Genomic DNA, 22,973 nt, shown 5'->3' on the forward strand with positions numbered 1-22,973 from the left:
TGTGGGATGAATTGGAACCCCACCTATTGGTTGGTCCAGTGTACTGCAGCTGAGTGTGGCTCTAGAGACTCTTATTCATTTCCTATAAACCTCCCCCAATACAGGAGAACAAAAAGTGAGTTAAAATAAGATATAAATGGTAAATGTCTGTTACTACTAATGTGACATAACAATCCTTGGGCAGGAGCTTTTCATAGAGGATTTTTATCCTAAACCAGAGGAAACAGAATCTTCGCCTGACTCACAATGAGCGACTTCTTTTGGCTGGAATATTCCTCAGCCGAATCAACTTACAATCAGGGACTGTCACGGTCGGCACCCTACACCAGAACAGAAGCCAAGCACCCTGGTCTCAGCTCGTACTTCACCAGTTCAGTGACCGCCTTTGGCCTCGGGAATAGCCCTCGGCGTACTCAGATGCCACCTGGACTTAACGAGAGGTGCAGTGCATAAGTTCTGGCAGGCAATGGGGCACAACTGTTTACAAGGATACTGGAAGATAGGAAGCCACCAGGAACAGGCAGGCCGGGCAGCACAAGCAGATGAATAGTCAATAGGCCAGTATCAGGATTAGAGATCGTAGAATAGTCGGAGAACAGGCAAGGTCAGGATTGGAGAGAACAACGTAGTTTCAGGCAGGCAAGGTCAGGATTGGAGAGGTCAGAGTAGTAATCAGGCAGGCAAGGGTCAAACACAGTAGATCCCGACAGGAATCACAATAAACAACCAGGAACAAGCTAATTGAACCTAACAACGGGCATGGTCCTGTAATCTAAATGGGCTTTATATACCTTTGAATTTTGCGCCAATTGCGCGCTGGCGTGATGACGCCAGCGCGACTGCGCCTTTTAATAATGCGGCGCGGGCCCTAGAGGAAGCCGGCACATGAGAAGGAAGCAGCGCGACGGCCGTCCATGCCGAGGACACGGCGTGGACCCCGCTGCCGCTAGACCACCAGGGTAAGTTCCTTACAGGGACATAGAGAAAATGTGGAAAAGGCTTTATTCACCTGGAATAACTCACACTATCGGCTGCGGAATTTATCACTGGGAGGGGGGGTATGCCTGGGTTTTGATGGCACAGACTGTGCTCAGACTTATACTGTGATATATTGTGATATAATGTGATATAATGTGATATTATGTGATATAATGTGATATAATGTGATATTATGTGATATAATGTGATATACTGAGCCACAGGATATAGATAACTGAGCAAAGTGGTAACATTTAAAGGCACAGTAATGTAAAGATCAGCTGAGCTCACCCCTAATTCTATAGAGAGCTGCCTGCAGTACTTACCTGCTTTTTGTCCCTGCCTGCTTTACTTCCTGGTTCTGTGCTGAACCAATCACAGCTCTCCTGTAGTGTGTTGGGCACTCAGTGATTGGTTTATGGTTATAGAACCTTTGCCATTAGCTAGACCCAATCTCAGCTGTCCTGGAGGAGGTGGGGCAGTCAGTGATTGGCTGGCTGGTTTGTATCCTTTTCTATTGGCTAAAGCAAAACTCAACTCACCTGAAGGGGACAGGGAGAGGCAATGATTGGCTGGTTTAACGGTGGAGAACTTTAGACATTGGCTTACAACCAATCTCTCCTTTACTGAAGGATTGGAAAGAGTCTTTGATTGGCTGGCTTCTGAACCCTTGTCATTAGATAGAACCAATCAGAACTCACCTGAAGAGGCAAGAAGAGTCTATGATTGACTGGTTTATGGAAGTTTTTATACATACTTCCCAACATTTTGGAAATAAAAAGAGGGACAAAAAAGTTGCAGTGCGTAGCGTGGTAAAAATGTTTTGACCTGCCCCTTTTGTGACCACACCCCCTAAAGACCATGCTCATTTTACACAATTTGGCAAGTCTAACTTCTCCCAAGGGACTTGTTATCTTATATTGTTACAATTACTTATTTGCTTATCTCAAAATTGTTACAAAAGTATCTTATCTGCAGCTGTGGCTTTTCTGGGCTCTCTGCCAAAAGCCAATTAAGTGAGAAACTTTGTTTCTTTTTCTGGCTGTTCAGTGCAGAGAAAAACTGGATTGTCCAGTACAAATGAGGGACTGCGGGTTGAGCTGTCAAAAGAGGGACTGTCCCTCTAAAAACGGGACAGTTGGGAGGTTTTGGGAAGTAAACACTGTTACTGATGGTGGGAAGAAGGCAGAAAAGGACACATGACTTGGTTTGGAGAAGGCAGTCAGGAGACACTAGTGGACACTTTTTACATAGTACCAGTCTTAAGAACGCTAAGCAAAAGCAGAGTCAGCAAAACCTCATTAATGTTTAAAATCTGTATGTTTATGTAAATTAGATTTGATATACACATTATCTCCCGCCTTGATTACTGCAACTTACTCCTCACAGGTATTCCAACAAGTCACCTTTCACAACTCCAATCTGATCTAAACGCGGCCGCTAGACTCATTCATCTATCTCACCGCTCAACATCAGCTGCTCCCATATGTATGTCCCTTCACTGGCTCCCAATCTCCTCTAGAATCAAATTCAAATTACTTACACTCACATTCAAGGCCCTTAATAATGAAACCCCTCCCTATATTTCATCTCTAATCTCCAAATACTCTCCTTCACGAAACCTACGCTCTGCTTCTGATCTTCCCTCACTTCTCCTCCCATCACTTCTGCCCATTCTCACCTACAAGACTTCTCTCAGGCTTCTGCTTTTCTCTGGAACTCTCTGCCACAAGCTGTCAGACTTTCTCCTTCTTTCCAAACTTTCAAGCTCTCCTTAAAGACCCATCTGTTTAAAGAGGCTTATTCAATGTACCTTAATTAATCATTGCTGTATCAAAAATGACAGTGTTTATATAATCCTAATGTCTCAATTGTACCCTAACCTTTTAGTTTGTAAACCCTATTGTACTCTGTAATCCTTGTCTGTTATCCACCATTTATTCCCTGTTTGCTATAACTGCAGTAAAGCACTGCGTATCTTGACAGCGCTATATAAATAAATGATGATGATGATGATGATGATACACAGCACTATCTTTGCCTTTAAAAGGAAATTAACTCTCTAAGGTATGAGAGAGTTGATGGGCTGGAGGAGGGTTACTTGGAGGCATCTATAGGGGGATTACAGCTGTGAGTCCCAGTAGTAGTTACTTTAAAGTCAAATGAAGAATTGTGTCATATTAGTGTCTCTGCGCATGTCTGGGCCAAGACTGAGGTCAGTGAATTATCCTTATCACTATCCATGTGCCCAGACTCCCAGCCCAGAGCTGCAGGAATAATGGGACCTGAGTCGACTAATAAAATCTTTATCATTTCCAGGTCTTGTCTTTTAACCTGAGCTTCAAGTGCCCCCCTTGCTCCCCGCTGATAATTCAGCATCACAGACACGAGCGCTTATTAACCGGGGGGCTGCCAGCGCGGGGCAAGAAGGTCACTTCATTATTTCATAAATTGGATATTTTAGCTCCAGTTCTGGGGAAGCCGAGAAGTTAAACAAAATCCGCCGAGACACAAGGAAACATTGGATCAGGAAAGATGTGAGAAAGGTTTCTAGTTTTATTCCTAAGCAGAAGAACATCAGCCTCTCTTTCTCCTGACAACTTCCTTGACTACTTGCTGGTCAGACTGGTGGGAAACTGACCAGCAGGTGGTGCTGTTGTAACAAAATCCATTCATATTAACAGTACATGTATCCCTTAATATCTTGGAATAAAAACAAAATAAATAATGAATGTAAATGACAAAAGTGCTTAGAATAGCCCCCTCATCAGTTTTACATTCACATATTTTAAAGGTTCACTTACCCTTTAATCATTAGTAACATTTTGTTGTACCATAATTGTTTCAATTAATCCTGGAAAAGGGGACAGTAGATTAACAACAAGGACAACAGAAATCACCCCTACACTGAGTATCTGAAACACACCCCATAGTAACATAGTAACATATTAACATTGTATAGTTGTAACATAGTAACATAGTAACAGTAACATTGTATAGTTGTAACATAGTAACATAGTATAGTTGTTGTAACATAGTAACATAGTAACATAGTAAGTTGGATCAATTAATTAGTTCCACCACCTGCCCAATTTAGAACTAGACTTTTTTTTTTTTACATGTCCAGCTCAAAACTGCCCATCTGGATTTCAGAACACTAAAATGCTGAGAGGTCTTTCTCTTGATTGATGTTTAATAAGACCAATCGCAGGCTGCTGTGTTATAGCCCTGCCCTGAAATCAGTGACCCCTAAACATCACCAGCCCCACCACTCGTCAGGAGTAACAAAGATAAAGAGGTGGAAAACCTCCTGCAAATCTGCTCCCCCCTAGCAGAGCCGTCTGATGGGCACGGCAACAAGGTATCATATGGATAAACTTTATTGGATCAACCCAAAAACTCGAACTGAATTCGATTTGAGTTTTAAAAACTCGATTCGAGTTTTTTCAAATGTAATGTCGAGAAGGCTGCAAACAACTCCAAATTGATCCCAGGACATCTCCCATTGGGTAAAACAACAATTCAGCAGGTCTTAGGTGACGAATAGTCGAATTTGAGTTCTTAAAGGGCCAGTCCATGATAAATCTAGATAATCGAATTTGAATTTTAAAAAAACTTGAATCGAATTTCAACAATTCCCAACAACAGTTTTGCCCATAAAAAACCTAGAAAATTCGAATTTCAAACATTACATTCGACCCTTGATAAATCGGCCCCTGTGTGTATGTGACGTGCACATGATACTGTCACTTTGCTCTGGTAATTAAAGATAATTCTTTGTATTTTCGAAAAACGGTCCGCACACACCAATGTTGCAGTCGGGGATAGTGCCCCTTTTATTAATGCCACCAACAATAAATATTCAACGTTTCGGGGGGACACAGCCTCCCTTCTTCAGGATAAATTTACAAAGTGCACAGTGCCATATTCTTATACCCTTAACTCCTCCCATCTCATCTGTGTAACACCTCATTAGTATCAATCATGTGATTAACCCATTCAGTTCATTTAAGTATAATTACAGTGTAAATCATGTTTTAAATAATATTACATATATTTTTCATTACTTAGTGAAAAACATTTCTTTCAACCAATAAAAAACATTTTTTTACTCACTGCCCCTGGTTGCGTTTTTACTTTAGCTTTAATATTTGGAAAATCTTAACACCACTCTTGTGCAATTGGGCTATCATGATACTTCATCTGTGAAGGAAAAGGGTGATTGTAAAAATTATTAAAAAGTGTATAAATATCTAAAAAGCCTACAAAACCACATATATTACAAATAACATGTTAAGTTAAAATCTTCATTGAGGCCTTTAGGCGAAAGTGTTTTCAGACGCCAAATCCAATATGCTTCTCTCCTCAATAATGATTTTTTAAAATCAACACCTGCATTTTTATAAATAACTTCTAAAATTTGCCATCTTATTTGGGAGACATTATGTTTCACATTGTAAAAGTGTCTAGCTAGTAGGGTTTCTCTTTTGTATTTCTCTTTACTTCTTTTATCTTTAGGATCAGTTCCCTCATCTGGTTTATAGTTTCTAATCACGCTTTTGTGTTCATTTAGACGTGTTTTAACTGCTCTTGAGGTTTGGCCCACATACCCTAGACCACAGGGGCATTTTAACAAGTAGACTACCCCCTCCGTATTACATGTTGCCATATGTTTTAATTGAATTTCATATCCTTGACTCGGATGGGTGCATTTGTCACCTTTAATTATGCCACTGCAGTGGCCACAATCGTGACATGGAAGGGTACCCCTCTTGTTAAACCTCGCATCCTTACCTTTCTTTGGTTTAAAATCAGATCTTATTATTCCATCAGCAACACTTCTACCTCTTTTAAAACTAAAGATTGGTTTTTTGGTGAATAATTTACCATAAATTTGGTCTTTTTGTAAAATGTGCCAGTGTTGTAATATACTTTTCTTTATCAAATTGGAATGTGGGCCAAACGTAGTTACACAAACACACTCCTGTTCTCTCTTTTTCAAATTTCCTTTTGGTTTCAACAAATTTTCTCTTTCTATCTCCATTACTTCATTTTTAACCTGATTTAGTTCACCCCTATTATAACCTCTTTCACTGAATTGTTTTACAATCACCTGTGCCTGTCTTTCATACAAATCATTTGTTGAGGTGATTCTTTTAGCCCTTACAAACTGGCTTTTTGGTAATCCTTTGCTGACCCCTGCTGGATGGAAACTGTCTTTCCTTAATAAATTGTTCCTATCTGTTGGCTTTCTATATAAATCCGTAACAAAGTTACCATCCTTTATTGTGATTTGTACATCTAAGAAATTGACGGTTTGTGGACCCCTGTTCATTGTAAATTTTATTGTGTCATGTACACTGTTAATATACATGAAAAAATCTTCCAATTGGTCATCTGTGCCAGTCCAAATTATAAACATGTCATCCACAAACCGTCGCCACATACCGATATATTTATTATATTCAGGATGTTGAAGGATGTACTTATGTTCAAACCAATGCATATATATATTTGCATATGCCGGTGCCATATTAGCACCCATACTCGTACCTTGCAGCTGTAGATAGAAATCTGTGTTGAAGCGAAAGTAATTTCGCTTCAACACAAATTCCAAACAACTGCATAAAAAATTAACCTCATGCATGGGTAACTTTTCTGTCACTAGATAATCTCTACAGCATTCAATGCCTTCTTCATGTTTAATCGAGGTATATAGATCTTTTACATCGATTGTACAGAGTATGGGTGACTGGGAATCAATTTTTAACTCTTTAATTGTGTTCAGGAAATGTGTTGTATCTTTGAGACAGGTATCGAGTTTAGGTAAAATTTCTTGCAAATATGTGTCCACATAAATTGCAAGCGGTTGTAATAGGGAGTCTACACCCGAGACTATCGGTCTTCCAGGAGGATTAATCAATGTTTTATGCACCTTTGGTAATATATAGAAGACTGGTATTCTCGGATTTTCCTTTTTTAACAGACCTTCAATCTCAGGTGTGATACTCCCCATTATGCATGCATCATTTAGGAATACCTCAATGTCAGTTTTTAATCTGTTTGTTGGATCACTTTGTAATTTGCAATAATGTTTAACATTTTCCAATTGCCGGTTAACCTCTCCCACATATTTTTCTGTGTCCATTAACACTATACTCCCGCCCTTATCGGCTTTTTTTATGACTATATTTGTGTCATTCTGTAAGGTTTCCAATGCTTTCCTTTCTTTTAGTGTTAAATTTTCCCTTTTAGGAGTTATACATGTATTCAAATTATTTTCCACATCTTTATACACCACATTTGTAAACGTTTCTATGGAGGAATTAACAACATTCGGATTATAGGTACTGCGATTTTTAAGTTTATTATATAGAACCTCAGTTTTATTATGGGGCAAAATACCCCTGGTTTTATCCATGAATATCATTTTTAGTTTGAGGGTTCTTATAAACTTAAAAAGTTCTACCTGTACAGTAAAAGGATCACTCCTAGCTGTGGGCACAAAGCCTAAACCTTTATTTAAAACAGACAATTCATCTGGGGTTATAGTCCTGGACGAAAGGTTTATGACAAGATCTTTTACCTCCTCATTCTGCGTGGATTCAACTTGGTTCCTTGCTGTATTGCCTGCGCTCCTTCTCCTCTCGGCTGTGCAGTCCTGCGCATTGCTGTGGTATCGCCTCCTGCCTCTCCCGAATCCTCTCCTCGTTCTCCTGTGGTCGACAAAAAAGGAGAGGAAGTAGACGGAGCTGCGTTGACCTCTCTTGCCGGCATTTCAAACGAAGATTCTTGCGATCCGGTGGTTGACGCGCTCCCTCTGCGATGTCCTTCGTGTTCCTCTGCTGACGTCATCCTTGTGCGCCGGTCACGTGTGCGGAAGCGTCTGTTGACTGGGCCTCGGCGTTCTTCCCTTCTCTGCTGCGCCCACGTGTATACCTGGCTCCGCTCATAATCTAGCGTGTCTCGCCTGAATTTCTTCAATTTCTTTTGGAGGATGATTTCGTGGAGTTTATCCAGCTCTTGCTTCGTTTCATCAAACGCTTCCTTGGCTTTCTCTTTAGTGAGTATATTTTTTTTTTCTTCCTCAGTCGCTGCCTTGTACACCTCCTGTGTGGTTTCTTGAATCTCCACCTGTAATGCCTCTATCATCAGGGTCATTAGATCCAGGCTGCATCTATCTAATATTTGGTGCCACTTTTCTTGAAAATCTTTGTTTTCTTTACAGAGTATGGGCTCCAGATGGATGCGTAATCCCCTAGGGGTGAACTAAATCAGGTTAAAAATGAAGTAATGGAGATAGAAAGAGAAAATTTGTTGAAACCAAAAGGAAATTTGAAAAAGAGAGAACAGGAGTGTGTTTGTGTAACTACGTTTGGTCCACATTCCAATTTGATAAAGAAAAGTATATTACAACACTGACACATTTTACAAAAAGACCAAATTTATGGTAAATTATTCACCAAAAAACCAATCTTTAGTTTTAAAAGAGGTAGAAGTGTTGCTGATGGAATAATAAGATCTGATTTTAAACCAAAGAAAGGTAAGGATGCGAGGTTTAACAAGAGGGGTACCCTTCCGTGTCACGATTGTGGCCACTGCAGTGGCATAATTAAAGGTGACAAATGTACCCATCCGAGCCAAGGATATGAAATTCAATTAAAACATATGGCAACATGTAATACGGAGGGGGTAGTCTACTTGTTAAAATGCCCCTGTGGTCTAGGCTATGTGGGCCAAACCTCAAGAGCAGTTAAAACACGTCTAAATGAACACAAAAGCGTGATTAGAAACTATAAACCAGATGAGGGAACTGATCCTAAAGATAAAAGAAGTAAAGAGAAATACAAAAGAGAAACCCTACTAGCTAGACACTTTTACAATGTGAAACATAATGTCTCCCAAATAAGATGGCAAGTTTTAGAAGTTATTTATAAAAATGCAGGTGTTGATTTTAAAAAATCATTATTGAGGAGAGAAGCTTATTGGATTTGGCGTCTGAAAACACTTTCGCCTAAAGGCCTCAATGAAGATTTTAACTTAACATGTTATTTGTAATATATGTGGTTTTGTAGGCTTTTTAGATATTTATACACTTTTTAATAATTTTTACAATCACCCTTTTCCTTCACAGATGAAGTATCATGATAGCCCAATTGCACAAGAGTGGTGTTAAGATTTTTACAAATATTAAGCTAAAGTAAAAACGCAACCAGGGGCAGTGAGTAAAAAAATGTTTTTTTATTGGTTGAAAGAAATGTTTTTCACTAAGTAATGAAAAATATATGTAATATTATTTAAAACATGATTTACACTGTAATTATACTTAAATGAACTGAATGGGTTAATCACATGATTGATACTAATGAGGTGTTACACAGATGAGATGGGAGGAGTTAAGGGTATAAGAATATGGCACTGTGCACTTTGTAAATTTATCCTGAAGAAGGGAGGCTGTGTCCCCCCGAAACGTTGAATATTTATTGTTGGTGGCATTAATAAAAGGGGCACTATCCCCGACTGCAACATTGGTGTGTGCGGACCGTTTTTCGAAAATACAAAGCATTAAGGTGACCTGGCAAGGTCAACGGTGGACCAGCACCACTACGCAGAAAAAGTGGAAGGAGGTGTGCGGTAATACAAAGTTTAATTAAAGATAATTGACATCCGTGTGTTACTGTCTGACGGCTCTGGAGAATCCTGTGAGTAACTTCTTCTCCTGCCTCCCCAGCTCTAATATGGACCATTGGATCCTGCCTGAGACAGGGGAAGTGCTGATCTAAAAATGTTTGGGATATGGTTACAAACTGGTGGCTATTTCTCTGTCTGGCCTGTAAAAATGATGCTTAAAGGAGAAGGAAAGGTCTTCTAACTTGGGGTGCCAAAAGTTAGCCACCCCCAAATGATTGCATGTACTTACCTGAATAGACAACTTTTTAATTAAAGGGGTTGTAAACCCAACTGTAATACCGACCCCCAGCACCCCATAGTTTTCTATAGAAGTTACTGAAAATCATAATTATAGATGCAAGAAAATCCACCAATAAGAATTCTACTGATCAAAAGCTTCATTATGAATGCAAAAAAACTGACCAATAAGAATGCTGATTCCTAACACCATGTCAGACATCTTGCTGTTATCTTACATATAGAGATAATTGTGTCATTTTATTTCATCATTATATTACACGGATAAAGAACAGACTTGTTCAGTGCTGGGAAATAGTGCTTAAAGCTTCTAACTCCAATAACAGGAACAAAGAACAGGGAGTCAGGTTTATACAGATCAGCTGGGATTCTCATTGGAGAATTTTTTGCATATTAATGCAGCCGCCGTCCATGGTGATTTGGGGAAAAGTTTTGGAAAAATTGAATTGTGCAATGTTGCTTTAAGAATACAACCCTGATGGTGCTGGACTACAGCTCCCAGCATGCCTCAACCTTCATTATATAGTATAGTATTGTGGGATTTGTAGTCCAGCCATAACTTAGTAAAGTTTGGTTGAGCAGTGCAGTGAAGCAGGGTTCAGAACCCCCTTAAAGTTCGGCTTTTTGCTCTATTGAGCGTCTGCCCTGGGAAATTTGAAGATAGAAGAAACCTGAAGCTTTCCATCTCCTTTAAAGCCATAGTTATTATTAGGAAAGAAAGATAAATATATAGGAAGGCCATAAAGGCTGAGAACTTTCCCTCGGGACAGGTTCCCTCTAATTCCTTGTCCAACATGTGCCATTGGCTCCTGGCTGAGATCTTACCAGATCTGACCAATGAAAAGGAAAAGCTTAATGCCAATGTCATTGTTCCATTATTTCTCAGGACCGGCGGCTCATTATGTAACTGACAAACTGTATGTTTCTCCTTAGATAAGTAAAGTGATTTATATGGCTGCAAGTTGCTCAGTCTATATCACTGTGATATAATGTAGGGACACACAACATATCACGTTTGCTATAGATCTCTCCATTTCTATAGACAGTTATACACATCCATGAGCCCACACTTTACACACTAGTGCAACACATTCCCACTATGAACAGAAGGTGGGACATTGATAGAGGTTGATAGAGGAGGGCTGGGAAAGAGAGATACAGGGGAGAGAACTGACGACAGCGAATAGGAAATGTTATTGGGAAGAGGGGGCACTTTAAAAGTTATGTCCTGAGAAAAACTCTAAGGATACAAAAATAGCAATAAATGTCATTCTGGTGAGCAGGGTCGGACTGGAGCAATGGGGGCCCACAGGACTGCAATATGAAGGCCCCTCCAGGCAGTCACTGGGGGTCCCCTCCCGGCTTCCCTTTGCATTTCTGCGCAGAGACACAGCGGCACAAGTGGTTGTTTAATAGGGAGCCCGATAAGGGGGAGCAGGTCTGGGCCGGCGGGGCCCCTGAGGATTTTTCCCGGTGTCACACCAGCCCAGTCTGACACTGCTGGTGAGACAGATATTGAATTTAGCTGATCTACTAAGTGAAATAGTTATCCTGTGTTTGTTAGGGCAGACTGGCCAACATCTATGTGTCTCCTTTCCTTCCCTGCCATCACTTGGCTAAGGGCAACTCTGGCAATGGGTTTCCTGCTGGGCAGTTCCCTAACTAATGATTCTTACCCAGCTGCCATCATCATCATCATCATCACTCCACCCTACCCTGAATGCAGCATGAAGAGGCTCAGTGAATGTGGCAGTGAAGGTGTGTAAGTGTCTGATTGGCTCACTCAGCTCATAAAAGGACAGACGTCCGGCCTCATAGTCCAATGAGATCCTGATTCTCCTGCAGGAAGGAACGTGGGGTAACGCTGTGTATTTACTGTCATGTGTCACTGTATAGTTATTATTCCATCTGCACAAACACCAGGACTTGTTATTATCCCCAATCCAGGACTGACCCCCTCCCCTCTCTATACTGGGATAGGCCACCCCTACCCCCCAGTTCTCTGATTCACTGACCTCCACTTCCCAGTAATGTCGCCCTGAGGGGAAACTCCTGCTGCTTAAAGTCTGAGAATCCTGAAATCTCTCTGGGGTTTGTGGGTGACACTGGTCTGTGAGTGAGTAGGAAGCAGATTTCCTGTCCCCTGATACAGATACATCATTCCCAGCCGTGTTTATATCCAGTAACAGGTCTGTAGCCTCCTGCCCATAGATCCACCTTCCCTTTACCCCAGTCACAATTGCAGCTAAGCCTGTGAGTAATGTCTCTGAGATCAGATCCACATCCAGATCCCCTACAGCAGGGACCTTTATATCATGTCTCTCTCTGCCCCCCTCATTATCTGCAGCTCCATGTGATTCCCGTTCCTGTAGGACAGTGAGTGGATCTGCCATGTTGCACAGCTCCTCAATGTGACGGATCTTCCTGGACAGCTCGTCCTTCTTTATTTCCAGCTGATCCATTAGATCAGTGAGTGTGAGTGAGAACTTCTCTTTCTGGCTGGAGATGTCACTCAGGAGTCGCTTCTCTAGGGCTTCCAGCTGTTCCCTGATGTCTCTAAACAGGGCAGTGACTCTCTCTGTCTCACCGGCTGCTTTTTCTGCCACTTCTCTCCTGCGCTCCTGCAGTCTCTGGGCTCCTCTCTCAGTCTCCTCTCTCTCTGGCCTCAGTTTCTCCAGAACTTTCCTCAGTTTCTCTTTCTTCTTCTCAGAGGCCTCACTCAGCAGCTCCACCCTGTGGCCCCTGTGCTCTCCGGCCAGACAGCAGGACACACAGACACAGACAGACTCCTCACAGCAGAAATACTCCAGAACCTTGTGATGTACAGAACATTTTCTCCCCATAAAGGAGTCGGTGGGTTGGGTCAGTACATGTTCTGCTGACTTGCTGTGCCCCCTCAGGTGGGTATCACACAGAGAAGAAAATAATCGTAGCAGGGGATGCAGGTATATATGGCCCTGGCCTAGCCACACGCCAGTATAAATCTCAGAAAAGAAAGTATTGCCAATACCTGTATTTGATTTCAACGGGGTGCTCCCACTTTTATTCAAGGTGCTTCCAGACACTTAACAATGGATCAAACGTTTCGGGACCGCATGGCCCTTCCTCAGTGAAACCCAACCATAGAGCGTGTACATATTTATAGACATTCAAACAGCGACCTCTTGTGGTGGTCGATACAAAATACTTTAAAACAATTAAATAACAGTGTAACAATGTTAAAAGCATCACAGTGTATCCATTTCACTTTCAAAACCTGTTTCTCAATGTGACTATCATTATAGATACATATAAATGGATTAAAATTACTAAAATACTCCTTTATCATGTGAATCGTGAATTATTATTCTCTATTTAACAATTGGTAACATTAACCCATTAATCCTCAACCTGAGTGATATACTCCATGCTTACAAAAAACACTATTTACACTTTACAACACATAGTTTGTTAACATACTGATATTTGTTACTCACTGACTATAGTACAATTAGCTGGATGATGCATACATCTCACTTCTTATTGAAGATGTTCCTTATTTTAATGCTGTAAGAAAATGTGTACAAATTAATAATGGCACGAACACATTAACATCTAAAACGCGTTGGTATAGACTTAAAGAAAACAATTTAATCCCCAACTCTCGTTCAGCCCCTTAGGGGCTAGGGTTCCCAGCTTCCATATCCAGAAACACTCCCGCTGTAATAATTTTTTATCAGAATTAGTTTGCCTGGGATTGATTTCTTCTAGCACTTGCCATCTCAATTGCGCAACACTGTGTCTGTGTTCAGACCAATGTTGCCCAACCGAGGTGGCTTTGGTATGTGCATTTCGAATGGAGCTTCGGTGTTCATTTAGGCGTAATCTCACTGGTCTATTTGTCTTCCCTACATATCCCATTCCACAAGGGCATTTTAAGTAGTAGATTACATTTTTGGATAAACAGGTGTGGTACCCCCCGTAATTTAATTGATGTTCCTTGTGTGGGATGTGAAACAGTATCCCCCTTTATAATGCTATTACAGTTCTGGCATGAGAGACAAGGAAACGTTCCAATTACTGGTTTACCCAGAAATCTCTGTTTAGCTGTTACTGGGGGTTGCATATCAGTGTGTACCACATAGTCACCCACATTTTTTCCTCTTTTGTAAGCAAACAAGGGAAATTCACTGAAAGACCTTGAGGTTGTAGGGTCATTCATCAGAATAGGCCAGTATTTTCTGACCACTTTTTTAACACGTTTTGAGTGTGTGTCATAAGTGGACACAAAAGGTATCCTTTGGGCCCTTTCCTCTTTTTCTTTGTGTCTAGCAGTGTTTCTCTTGTGAGCTTATCTACCTCAATTTCTGCCTTCCGTAAGATTGATTTGGGGTATCCCTTCTTTCTGAACACAGTTAGCATTTTTTCTTTACTGTCCTGATAATTTTCAGTGGTTGAGGTAATACGCTTACAACGCATCAATTGGCTCTTCGGGAGACCTGACATCGTGTTAGGAGGGTGGAAGCTGTCAAATCTTAACATACTATTTTTGTCAACTGACTTTCTGTATAAGTTAGTAGACAGTTTATCTTTCACCCTCCTAACCTGAACGTCCAGGAACTCAATTTGTGTCTCATCAAAATGTAGTACAAATTTAATAGTATTGTGCGTCCGATTAATATATTCTCCAAATTGTAACAATTTATCTCTTGAACCTTTCCACACAAAAAAAAATGTCGTCCACAAAGCGGCTGTACCAAAAAATGGATTCAGAAAACAATATGTTCTGTAGGATGATTTGCTCCTCTAGATCATACATAAATATGTTGGCGTAATTCGGTGCCATATTAGCACCCATACTGGTACCTTGTTTTTGTAAGTGATATTGTGTGCCAAACCGAAAATAATTCCTTGTAAGGACAATCTCTAGCAGGGAGCATATCAATTGTACTAAAGGCGAGTCCTGGACATATTCTCTGTGTAACTGTTTTCTTACCGCTTCTACCCCTTCAGTGTGTGGAATACAGGTATATAAACTTGATACATCCATTGTGCATAAAAATACCCGCTCATCTTCACGTAACTTAATATGAGCAATTTTGTTTAAAAAATCTGTTGTGTCTCTAAGACACGTGGGTAATTTCTGCACAATGGGGTTCAAGTAACTGTCTATAAAGACTGCTAGCGGTTGCAACAGTGAATCATTCCCTGAGACTATTGGTCTCCCTGGGGGCTTTGATGGATGTTTGTGGATTTTGGGCAGCAAATAAAAAATGGGAACTCTTGGATGTGTTACTGTCAATGCTATTTTAATTTCAGGTGTTATTATCCCTTCTAGTTCTGCCTCATATAGGAGACTATCAATTTCTGTCTTAAATTTACTAGTGGGATCTTCTGTTAATAATAGGTAGTGTTCCTCATTATTAAGCTGATTAATTGCTTCTTGCACATACATTTCTTTGTCCATAACCACTGTAGCACCTCCTTTGTCTGCCCTTTTTATGACCACATTTTGGTCCTTTCCCAAGGCTGTTAGCGCCAATTGTTCAGACTTAGGAAGGTTACGGTGGGTACTGGGCAAAGGTCTGTTTTCCCAAAGCTTTTGACATTCATTTGTTACCAGACTCTGAAACATATTAAGTGCCTTATTATCTATAGGTGGATCAAATGTACTTTTTTTATACAATTTCTTAGGAGTGACCATTTTTGAAGACTGCTGCACAACATTACCCTTATCTTGAAACCAAAGTTTCAGCCGCAAATTGCGCATAAATTTGAAAAAATCAACCTGAAAATCAAAAAAACCAACACTGTGTGTGGGTACAAACGAAAGTCCTCTGTTAAGAACACGTTGTTCTACAGGAGACAGTTCCCTTGAGGAGATATTGTGTATCAAGTTCTCACCTACTGCTTGTGTTTCCTCCGAGTCACAGGGGTTTGCGCAGTGGTGTCCATTGATGCTGCTCTCTGGGTCTTGCCTGTACTGCGCGTGCCTTCTCTCTCTTCCCTCTGTAGCACTTCCTCGTTGTTTATTCTGCCCCTTCTGTTGTCCTCCTGATCGCTCTGCGGCGTACTTGTGGCTAAAAAAGCTTTTCCGCTCCTTGAGTTCCCTGAAGACGCTGTGGAGGAAGACGGGCGTTGGTCTCTGGTGCTGGCTGACGTCATCGGAGTGCGCAAACCTCGGCGCCATCGCTCCTGGGTCCTAGTGCGCTTCCTTTCTGCCGCCCAGGTGTATACACGATCGGATTCGTAGTCCAGGGTGTCTCTCCTATATTTCTGGAGTTTCTTCTGCACCAGATCAGCGCGGAAATCTGCAAGAGAGGCTTGTAGTTCAATGTTGAACTTGTTAAAGTTTTCAGAGGTGATTCTTAACTTTAATTCTGTTGTTGCAGTCACCAGTTCCTGCTGAGTGCTTTTAATATTACTTTGCAGCCCTTGTATCGTGTGAATCATCAGGTCCAACGAGCACCTGTTTAGGATAGCATACCACTTATCCATAAATTGTTTATCTTCCTTATTAAAAAACGGCAGCAAGGTACATCTCAAGCCTCTGGGTATTCTGGCCACTTTTGCATATTCAGCTAATGTACTGCAATGGAGACTCAGGCTTATTTCCTTTTTGGCCAATGTCTCGATCTTTCTTTTCACTTCTTTATCAGGAGTAACAGAAACATCAAGCACATCTGAGAGGGATTCTCCTACAGATGACAAAATCTCTGCTCTCTCTTGTTGGGAGAAGCTGAAAGTGTCAGCACTCTTTTTTGTGATAGTATTTAAATCTTCAAACGACATCGTTTGTAACTTGATTCCCCAATGTGGCAATGTTACTCAATTGTAGAAAATAATCGTAGCAGGGGATGCAGGTATATATGGCCCTGGCCTAGCCACACGCCAGTATAAATCTCAGAAAAGAAAGTATTGCCAATACCTGTATTTGATTTCAACGGGGTGCTCCCACTTTTATTCAAGGTGCTTCCAGACACTTAACAATGGATCAAACGTTTCGGGACCGCATGGCCCTTCCTCAGTGAAACCCAACCATAGAGCGTGTACATATTTATAGACATTCAAACAGCGACCTCTTGTGGTGGTCGATACAAAATACTTTGAAACAATTAAATAACAGTGTAACAATGTTAAAAGCATCACAGTGTATCCATTTCACTTTCAAAACCTGTTTCTATTAATGATAGTCACATTGAGAAACAGGTTTTGATAGTGAAATGGATACACTGTGATGCTTTTAACATTGTTACACTGTTATTTAATTGTTTTAAAGTATTTTGTATCGACCACCACAAGAGGTCGCTGTTTGAATGTCTATAAATATGATCCATTGTTAAGTGTCTGGAAGCACCTTGAATAAAAGTGGGAGCACCCCGTTGAAATCAAATACAGGTATTGGCAATACTTTCTTTTCTGAGATTTATACTGGCGTGTGGCTAGGCCAGGGCCATATATACCTGCATCCCCTGCTACGATTATTTTCTACAATTGAGTAACATTGCCACATTGGGGAATCAAGTTACAAACGATGTCGTTTGAAGATTTAAATACTATCACAAAAAAGAGTGCTGACACTTTCAGCTTCTCCCAACAAGAGAGAGCAGAGATTTTGTCATCTGTAGGAGAATCCCTCTCAGATGTGCTTGATGTTTCTGTTACTCCTGATAAAGAAGTGAAAAGAAAGATCGAGACATTGGCCAAAAAGGAAATAAGCCTGAGTCTCCATTGCAGTACATTAGCTGAATATGCAAAAGTGGCCAGAATACCCAGAGGCTTGAGATGTACCTTGCTGCCGTTTTTTAATAAGGAAGATAAACAATTTATGGATAAGTGGTATGCTATCCTAAACAGGTGCTCGTTGGACCTGATGATTCACACGATACAAGGGCTGCAAAGTAATATTAAAAGCACTCAGCAGGAACTGGTGACTGCAACAACAGAATTAAAGTTAAGAATCACCTCTGAAAACTTTAACAAGTTCAACATTGAACTACAAGCCTCTCTTGCAGATTTCCGCGCTGATCTGGTGCAGAAGAAACTCCAGAAATATAGGAGAGACACCCTGGACTACGAATCCGATCGTGTATACACCTGGGCGGCAGAAAGGAAGCGCACTAGGACCCAGGAGCGATGGCGCCGAGGTTTGCGCACTCCGATGACGTCAGCCAGCACCAGAGACCAACGCCCGTCTTCCTCCACAGCGTCTTCAGGGAACTCAAGGAGCGGAAAAGCTTTTTTAGCCACAAGTACGCCGCAGAGCGATCAGGAGGACAACAGAAGGGGCAGAATAAACAACGAGGAAGTGCTACAGAGGGAAGAGAGAGAAGGCACGCGCAGTACAGGCAAGACCCAGAGAGCAGCATCAATGGACACCACTGCGCAAACCCCTGTGACTCGGAGGAAACACAAGCAGTAGGTGAGAACTTGATACACAATATCTCCTCAAGGGAACTGTCTCCTGTAGAACAACGTGTTCTTAACAGAGGACTTTCGTTTGTACCCACACACAGTGTTGGTTTTTTTGATTTTCAGGTTGATTTTTTCAAATTTATGCGCAATTTGCGGCTGAAACTTTGGTTTCAAGATAAGGGTAATGTTGTGCAGCAGTCTTCAAAAATGGTCACTCCTAAGAAATTGTATAAAAAAGTACATTTGATCCACCTATAGATAATAAGGCACTTAATATGTTTCAGAGTCTGGTAACAAATGAATGTCAAAAGCTTTGGGAAAACAGACCTTTGCCCAGTACCCACCGTAACCTTCCTAAGTCTGAACAATTGGCGCTAACAGCCTTGGGAAAGGACCAAAATGTGGTCATAAAAAGGGCAGACAAAGGAGGTGCTACAGTGGTTATGGACAAAGAAATGTATGTGCAAGAAGCAATTAATCAGCTTAATAATGAGGAACACTACCTATTATTAACAGAAGATCCCACTAGTAAATTTAAGACAGAAATTGATAGTCTCCTATATGAGGCAGAACTAGAAGGGATAATAACACCTGAAATTAAAATAGCATTGACAGTAACACATCCAAGAGTTCCCATTTTTTATTTGCTGCCCAAAATCCACAAACATCCATCAAAGCCCCCAGGGAGACCAATAGTCTCAGGGAATGATTCACTGTTGCAACCGCTAGCAGTCTTTATAGACAGTTACTTGAACCCCATTGTGCAGAAATTACCCACGTGTCTTAGAGACACAACAGATTTTTTAAACAAAATTGCTCATATTAAGTTACGTGAAGATGAGCGGGTATTTTTATGCACAATGGATGTATCAAGTTTATATACCTGTATTCCACACACTGAAGGGGTAGAAGCGGTAAGAAAACAGTTACACAGAGAATATGTCCAGGACTCGCCTTTAGTACAATTGATATGCTCCCTGCTAGAGATTGTCCTTACAAGGAATTATTTTCGGTTTGGCACACAATATCACTTACAAAAACAAGGTACCAGTATGGGTGCTAATATGGCACCGAATTACGCCAACATATTTATGTATGATCTAGAGGAGCAAATCATCCTACAGAACATATTGTTTTCTGAATCCATTTTTTGGTACAGCCGCTTTGTGGACGACATTTTTTTTGTGTGGAAAGGTTCAAGAGATAAATTGTTACAATTTGGAGAATATATTAATCGGACGCACAATACTATTAAATTTGTACTACATTTTGATGAGACACAAATTGAGTTCCTGGACGTTCAGGTTAGGAGGGTGAAAGATAAACTGTCTACTAACTTATACAGAAAGTCAGTTGACAAAAATAGTATGTTAAGATTTGACAGCTTCCACCCTCCTAACACGATGTCAGGTCTCCCGAAGAGCCAATTGATGCGTTGTAAGCGTATTACCTCAACCACTGAAAATTATCAGGACAGTAAAGAAAAAATGCTAACTGTGTTCAGAAAGAAGGGATACCCCAAATCAATCTTACGGAAGGCAGAAATTGAGGTAGATAAGCTCACAAGAGAAACACTGCTAGACACAAAGAAAAAAGAGGAAAGGGCCCAAAGGATACCTTTTGTGTCCACTTATGACACACACTCAAAACGTGTTAAAAAAGTGGTCAGAAAATACTGGCCTATTCTGATGAATGACCCTACAACCTCAAGGTCTTTCAGTGAATTTCCCTTGTTTGCTTACAAAAGAGGAAAAATGTGGGTGACTATGTGGTACACACTGATATGCAACCCCCAGTAACAGCTAAACAGAGATTTCTGGGTAAACCAGTAATTGGAACGTTTCCTTGTCTCTCATGCCAGAACTGTAATAGCATTATAAAGGGGGATACTGTTTCACATCCCACACAAGGAACATCAATTAAATTACGGGGGTACCACACCTGTTTATCCAAAAATGTAATCTACTACTTAAAATGCCCTTGTGGAATGGGATATGTAGGGAAGACAAATAGACCAGTGAGATTACGCCTAAATGAACACCGAAGCTCCATTCGAAATGCACATACCAAAGCCACCTCGGTTGGGCAACATTGGTCTGAACACAGACACAGTGTTGCGCAATTGAGATGGCAAGTGCTAGAAGAAATCAATCCCAGGCAAACTAATTCTGATAAAAAATTATTACAGCGGGAGTGTTTCTGGATATGGAAGCTGGGAACCCTAGCCCCTAAGGGGCTGAACGAGAGTTGGGGATTAAATTGTTTTCTTTAAGTCTATACCAACGCGTTTTAGATGTTAATGTGTTCGTGCCATTATTAATTTGTACACATTTTCTTACAGCATTAAAATAAGGAACATCTTCAATAAGAAGTGAGATGTATGCATCATCCAGCTAATTGTACTATAGTCAGTGAGTAACAAATATCAGTATGTTAACAAACTATGTGTTGTAAAGTGTAAATAGTGTTTTTTGTAAGCATGGAGTATATCACTCAGGTTGAGGATTAATGGGTTAATGTTACCAATTGTTAAATAGAGAATAATAATTCACGATTCACATGATAAAGGAGTATTTTAGTAATTTTAATCCATTTATATGTATCTATAATGATAGTCACATTGAGAAACAGGTTTTGAAAGTGAAATGGATACACTGTGATGCTTTTAACATTGTTACACTGTTATTTAATTGTTTTAAAGTATTTTGTATCGACCACCACAAGAGGTCGCTGTTTGAATGTCTATAAATATGTACACGCTCTATGGTTGGGTTTCACTGAGGAAGGGCCATGCGGTCCCGAAACGTTTGATCCATTGTTAAGTGTCTGGAAGCACCTTGAATAAAAGTGGGAGCACCCCGTTGAAATCAAATACAGGTATTGGCAATATCACACAGAGAAGCCTCACACAGGAGACAGGATTTAGCAGCAGGTACAGGAGAGAGGACACAGTAGGTGCAGAAGATCCCAGTCTCCCCCGGCTCTGTCTCAGTTGGAAGGAATCTCTCTGCTATGTTACCCAGAGTTCTGTTCCTGAGCAGGGCAGGGCGCTCCTGATACTCTGCTCTACATTCAGGGCAGGAATAAGCCCCAGATCCCTCCTGGGTGTCCCATGTTGTCCCAATACAGACCCGGCAGAAGTTATGGCCACACGGCAGGGATACAGGATCAGTATAAATGCTCAGGCAGATGGAGCAGCTCAGCTCGTCTCTCAGATCAGCAGCCGCCATCACTGAAATCAGGAACAAGAAACGAAACTGAAAGTTCTTCTCTCTCTCTATAACCAGTGGGACTTGTTTTATCTCCTGATGTCACACAGGGTGCGGCAAGGTTTTTACTTGTTCTTTAGCTTCCTGTTAAAGGAACAGCAACACAAACAAATGAAAGTTTATTTAATTAATTAAAATATAATGTAGTGTCGTGCTGCTAAAAACTGGTCAAAACTGGTGTGTTTGCTTCACAAACTCTACTATAGTTTATATAAACAAGCTGCTGTGTAGCCATGGGGGCAGCCATTCAAGCACAGGATACACAGTAGATAACAGATAAGTACTACTATAGTTTATATAAACAAGCTACTGTGTAGCCATGGGGGCAGCCATTCAAGCACAGGATACACAGTAGATGAAAGATAAGTACTACTATAGTTTATATAAACAAGCTGCTGTGTAGCCATGGGGGCAGCCATTCAAGCACAGGATACACAGTAGATAACAGATAAGTACTACTATAGTTTATATAAACAAGCTGCTGTGTAGCCATGGGGGCAGCCATTCAAGCACAGGATACACAGTAGATAACAGATAAGTACTACTATAGTTTATATAAACAAGCTGCTGTGTAGCCATGGGGGCAGCCATTCAAGCACAGGATACACAGTAGATAACAGATAAGTACTACTATAGTTTATATAAACATGCTGCTGTGTAGCCATATGGGCAGCCATTCAAGCACAGGATACACAGTAGATAACAGATAAGTACTACTATAGTTTATATAAACAAGCTGCTGTGTAGCCATGGGGGCAGCCATTCAAGCACAGGATACACAGTAGATAACAGATAAGTCACAGGGGCACTGACCTACACTTTAAATCCTCCTCTTTAAATTGCCCCTGTGGCTCACTCTTGTTTCCCAGGACACTGTCTGGTCCCATTGCCCCTTGGCTCTCCAGCAGGTGCTCACTCCAGTCTTCAAACTGTCCCTCCTCTCCATGAGACACTGCCTGGGCTCATCTCCTCCTTCACATTGTACAACAGTGACCACACAACAGGCAACACACAATCTGTCTTCTGTCTGACCCTCCTCTCAACTGGACATTGACGGGTTCCTTCTCATTCTCTGGAAGTGCCTCTTCATTATAGAATCCTCCCTTTTCTCAAACTATCCCTAATCCCCCAGTAGGGACATCACTGTCTTTAAACTGCTCTTCATCAACCCAAAAGTGCCTCTTCCTCCCAGAATCCCCCCCCCCCCCCCAAGGTGGCATGTACTTTTTAAAGGGATATCACCATAAGATCCCTCATTAACATTACAAATAAAATATGATGTTCAACACTCAGCACTGGGGGAGATTCACTAACAATATCTTTATTGGACCCAAGAATATTCCTTGTCCTTGTGTTGCCCCCAGGCAGGGCCAAATCCTATCAGGGCACTTCTTATTCTCAGCA

The 22,973-nt window shown here is 41.0% G+C and overlaps 1 protein-coding gene across 1 annotated transcript; it reads right to left on the reverse strand.

The window, feature by feature from the left end:
* Window positions 1-9,526: 9,526 nt before the first annotated feature.
* Window positions 9,527-21,545, reverse strand: LOC121399545 (E3 ubiquitin-protein ligase TRIM39-like). The gene is made up of 2 exons (XM_041580683.1): window positions 21,187-21,545; window positions 9,527-12,810 (listed from the first exon to the last, which is right to left on the reverse strand). Exons 1-2 carry the CDS (start codon window positions 21,528-21,530, stop codon window positions 11,565-11,567), a joined length of 1,590 nt encoding a protein of 529 aa, XP_041436617.1. The 5' UTR covers window positions 21,531-21,545; the 3' UTR covers window positions 9,527-11,564.
* Window positions 21,546-22,973: the final 1,428 nt, after the last annotated feature.

The sequence above is a fragment of the Xenopus laevis genome, chromosome 1S (genome assembly GCF_017654675.1).
Source record: "Xenopus laevis strain J_2021 chromosome 1S, Xenopus_laevis_v10.1, whole genome shotgun sequence".
NCBI lineage: Eukaryota > Metazoa > Chordata > Amphibia > Anura > Pipidae > Xenopus > Xenopus laevis.

Excerpts from the sequence above, each read along its gene's own strand:
- LOC121399545 (XM_041580683.1), bottom strand. The coding sequence starts at position 21,530 with ATGGCGGCTGCTGATCTGAGAGACGAGCTGAGCTGCTCCATCTGCCTG. Across the intron at positions 12,811-21,186 it reads GAGGCTTCTCTGTGTGATAT|CCACCTGAGGGGGCACAGCA; the intron begins TGCCAATACCTG and ends TCTGTGTGATAC.